The following is a 4,335-nucleotide window of genomic DNA, read 5'->3' on the forward strand; positions in this document are numbered from 1 at the left end:
TCCTCTGAAGAAGAGAACAGGTGAGGAGGTTGCCATAGCATACACAGGAGTGTGAGATTGCAGAATGTTTTTCACGTAATCTTCTTTCCTTGTGGGAGCCCTCAAGTAATTGCAGCACCACAAGTTCATATTCTTATTCCTCCTACGCTGCCCCACACAGCGACCCCTTGAGCTGTCTGTACCATCATGTATTCCAGATGTGATCATGTACCAGGCTACTTCAACCTAGAATGTGTTTGATTTGACCGGAGTATAGCTAGAGGTATATGTGATACTGGACATATACTCAGGAGCATGTATGATATCAGGGACTTAACAGTGGGCTGAGTCTCTGACCCCTGCTGCCGAAAGCAGACACTGTGGTGGGAGGAAGAAACACCACATTTTTAACAAAGTGTGAGCCTGGAAATGCCTGCACACAGCAGGTAGCATTAAAGACATGAGAGACTGTGCCATAAAATTGAACGAGACAGAGATAGAAAAGCAAACCAGAAGGAAGCCAAGAGTTTGCAAAATGAGAGAGTGTTTCCTATCTTTAAATATATAATTACTCTAATGAGGGGTTTCAAAGAACTTATGAACTGAACCTAACACAGGCCCTTATAGGAGTAATTTGGTTCCACAGACATTCCATCCTTTCATCTATTTTCTTAGCCTCCTCATGTGTGATGATACCTCCCTAAGCTTCATTTTGCAGTTGTGTCACAAGAAGGCTGTTGAATTCTTGGAGCGATATTAGGAGAAAATGGCCTCCAGTCACCACCACCCAGAAAATGACTGCATAGGTCCTACTTCTAAGAAAATTATTCTTCCTTTGCATTTCCAAGGGTTTTAATTATTATTATTTTTAATAATATGCAGGCCTTTGAACACTCAGTCTACTGATGGCTCTGGATATATTTTGTCAACAGAAATAAGAGCTTTATCAAATACCGCAATGGCAGCTATTCAGAAGATGAACTAGAGGTCATGACCATGATCAAAAAAGGCAATAAAGTTGTAAAGATATGTAAACCACAGAGAACCGGGAGTGGGAGGGAGGAAGCAGTACTTGAAAATGAGGTCTTTTAACTGGTATACATATTCAGCAAAAGGATTTCAGCTGTAGCTACATGACTTGAGCTGTCATGAAAGGGAGAATCTTGGGGTGAAAACCTAGCTCAGGGGACTTGCACATAAATTAATTTACTCTGGAAATAAATTTTGTTCTGCAAAAAAAGTTACTATGGACTGCGATCAGGATAAGACTTCCAGTTAGAATAGATTTACTTCGATTCAGAATTGCATCACAGGGATGCATCTTCTGTTTTTTTCCTTCTTGAGATACCTGTGGAAATTCACATGTTCCCGGCTGAAGAGTATTTTATAACTGTGGGGGCTCATTCTTTAAACATAGTCATAGAAGTGAGAAGAAAAACCTACCAAAACCTGATAACTTTTGAAGCTTGTTCTTTACCTCTCATTCAAATTTTGAAAGCTTACTACCTGGGTATTATTTGGCTACTGTAATTTTTACTGAATAAGCATGAAACTACCATTAAAATGGAAACTGCTGTTTCCACATTAACTGCTAAATGCTTACCAATAGCTGTATATGGTACAAATTAATAAAGTGCCTGGTCTGGGCACAGGGGAGATCCAGTGGTAGAAAAGCAGGGCGAGAGGAGCTTTTTCTTTGGTAGAATGACATGCTGAGCCATAAGGAGAACAGCAGCAAGGGCAGTCAGTCTGGGCTGAGGTACCACCAGAGACCTGGGACGGCTTTGGATGAAAGTGGCAGTGTGCTGTGGAGGAAGACATATCAGTAGAGCTGTGCGCTATGCCCAATTAGGGAAGAGATGCTTTTGAACTGGTCCCCCATCATTCTGACTCTCAGATCCTTCATGGGAGTGCCCTCCCCCCACTCCTCAATCAGTAGAAGACAAAAAAAGAGTTGTTTTCTGTAGCAAGTGGATCAGTATCTCTGCCCATGGATCAGCTATTTTGAGAGGCATGCATCAGTTTGTGCATCAACCATACTAGGTGCTAAGCAATGCTTCAAGATGCAATTCTAATCCACAAGTTGTCTTGAACAGCACTGGGAGTTTCAGTGTTGATTGCCTCCAGTTTTAGGACAGCTTTCCTCTGTCTGGCCAACCACTGACAGACAGTCCAGTCTCTGAGGGAATTCTGAGCCAATACACTATTACCATCTATCCCATTTGCTATTTGAAGACCACCCTTGCTTTTACCTCTGCAAGCCAGTATCTGTTATACCATTGCTGCCACCCCAGGAGTTTAACTATTAAATCTAATGTTAATTGAAATGTTAATGCATGAGTTAAATACAATAACCACTACAGTTTTTAACAGTTTTTAACACTAAAAACCCACAGAGGCTAGTTGGAAATCACGTGCTTTTTCATATGCCTGTCCAGAACACTGTTGACAGACAAAAGCCTGTCTGCAAGCTATCACAAAGGTAGATCTGCTTCACCCTTAAAGAAAAAAAAAAAGAAAAAAAAAAAAAGGAAAACAACTGTGTTAGTGTGGCAGCAAGCTTAACCTGTATGTCAGGCCGGCTTGCATATGCCCACAATGTACTCTGTAGACATGCCTGCTGTTAACATCAGTAGCTCAAACTCATTGCACACACCTAAGCAGCCCTTCACTTTCTCATCTACCTCTACTGCATGAGCTCTCAACAGCCATCCTCCCATGTCAGGGACGGGTATTGACATTCTTCCTCTGTGCCAGGATCCCCATTTGTCTCTTCTGACAGGGGATGCATGCCCTTTCCCTCCCACGCTCCTTGCCTTCGTTGTACCCCCTGTGTTGTTTCCTTCCATACCATAGTGAAGGCAGGTTCCCAGGGAAGCGGTCGCTGCCCAGGGAAGTGGTGGAGTCCCCATCCCTGGAAGTATTTAATGGACGGGTAGACAAGGTGCTTAGGGACATGGTTTAGTGATGGGATGGCAGGGTTAGGTTAATGGTTGGACTTGATGATTTTGAAGGTCTTTTCCAACCTAAACAATTCTATGATTCTCTGTTTGTCCCCCACTCGCCATTTCCATTCTCCTTACTCTGTCATTGCATGAACCTCCTTTCTTCTACCCGCCAACCCCATAGTACTCCATTTTCCTCTCCCTTTTTCTCCTTCTCCTTTGATTTGTTTCAAAAGAAATGCATTTTTGATTATTGATAAAAACATTTTCTATTTTTTTTTACTAACTAGATGTAGCATTAAAAAATTTTCATGTCACACTCAAACACATCCTCAAGAAGAGTGTAAAACATTATAAGATCAAACAAAGAAAGACTAGTTGCGAATTTATAAATGTTGAACATGTTAGGTACAGATCAATTATCTTCTTGAAAGGGAAAAGAAAGTGCTATTCCCTACAGGAAAAGAAAATAACAAGATTTTAGTTGTAGCAATTAAAGTCAAGGACTAGAAGTAGCCATTTTCTATGCCTATCTTGTCCACGGACCTGTCATATGAATCTGAACAGCTTTCTGTCTCCGCTTATGTTCTTAGATAAAATTCCTTTGAAGCGCAAGGCTAAGCTTTCATCAGAGAGAAAGTCTGTGAAGAAGGCAGTGTTTTGTAGCCTGCCGTGAGACTTTCCTGTGTCTCAACAGCACTAATATGCTATTTCCTCATCATTACAGAGACTGTAACTTTGAGCAAGGTTCTTACCATGTTTTGTCAGGCTAAGCTACTTTCTCTGGGCTCCCCTTATTGTCTGCAGAGAGAGACCAGCATTAGTGGATTACAGTTCATCTATCCTCTGTTGTATAAAATGTCTTTTGCAAATGCCACCCTCTCACCACTCGCTATAAAAGTAGCCTAAGGCAACGAGCATTACTTGGCTACATACATACACCCCCCTAGAGTGTGTTAATATTAAGGAAGAACTATTAATGTTAGAGAAGGTGAACGCTTGTCTTTGGATCTATTTGAAAACTCATAAAAATTTAGTGTTGGTGTACTTACAAAACACAGAGACACAAGGCTCCTTCCACACTTTCACTCTCTCGTATTAAATAGCTACCATTCTTTCCATTCTTGCTCAGCAGTTCTTCACAGGTTTTTTTGGTTATCTTTCCATGAAAAAATGGGAACTCCATGGATAAAAGAAAACAAGGTCTCTGGCCTTTCAAACCAATTCCAGAGAAAGTCAGAAGCCTGGCATTAAAAGAAGACTTATTCAAAATGCAGCTGTCGGCAGACCACAGAAATTGGAGGCGCGAAGTACACGCACGAGCTCATCGGTGCTGTTACCACTGACCTGTCCGTAGTGAAGCTGGCTGTCAGCCGGTGCTCACAGCTCATCAGCCCAGAGAGGGCAGGAA

General features: G+C 41.8%; 1 protein-coding gene across 1 annotated transcript in view; it reads right to left on the minus strand.

The window, feature by feature from the left end:
* Nucleotides 1-4,110, minus strand: part of SH2D1B (SH2 domain containing 1B) — a 10,803-nt gene extending 6,693 nt beyond the window's left edge. The window contains exon 1 of the mRNA XM_009637431.1: nt 3,977-4,110. Within this exon, the coding sequence (XP_009635726.1) occupies nt 3,977-4,110 (134 nt within the window). The remainder of the gene's footprint in view (nt 1-3,976) is intronic.
* Nucleotides 4,111-4,335: the final 225 nt, after the last annotated feature.

This window comes from Egretta garzetta, unplaced genomic scaffold (genome assembly GCF_000687185.1).
Source record: "Egretta garzetta isolate BGI_Z169 unplaced genomic scaffold, ASM68718v1 scaffold554, whole genome shotgun sequence".
Taxonomy (NCBI): domain Eukaryota; kingdom Metazoa; phylum Chordata; class Aves; order Pelecaniformes; family Ardeidae; genus Egretta; species Egretta garzetta.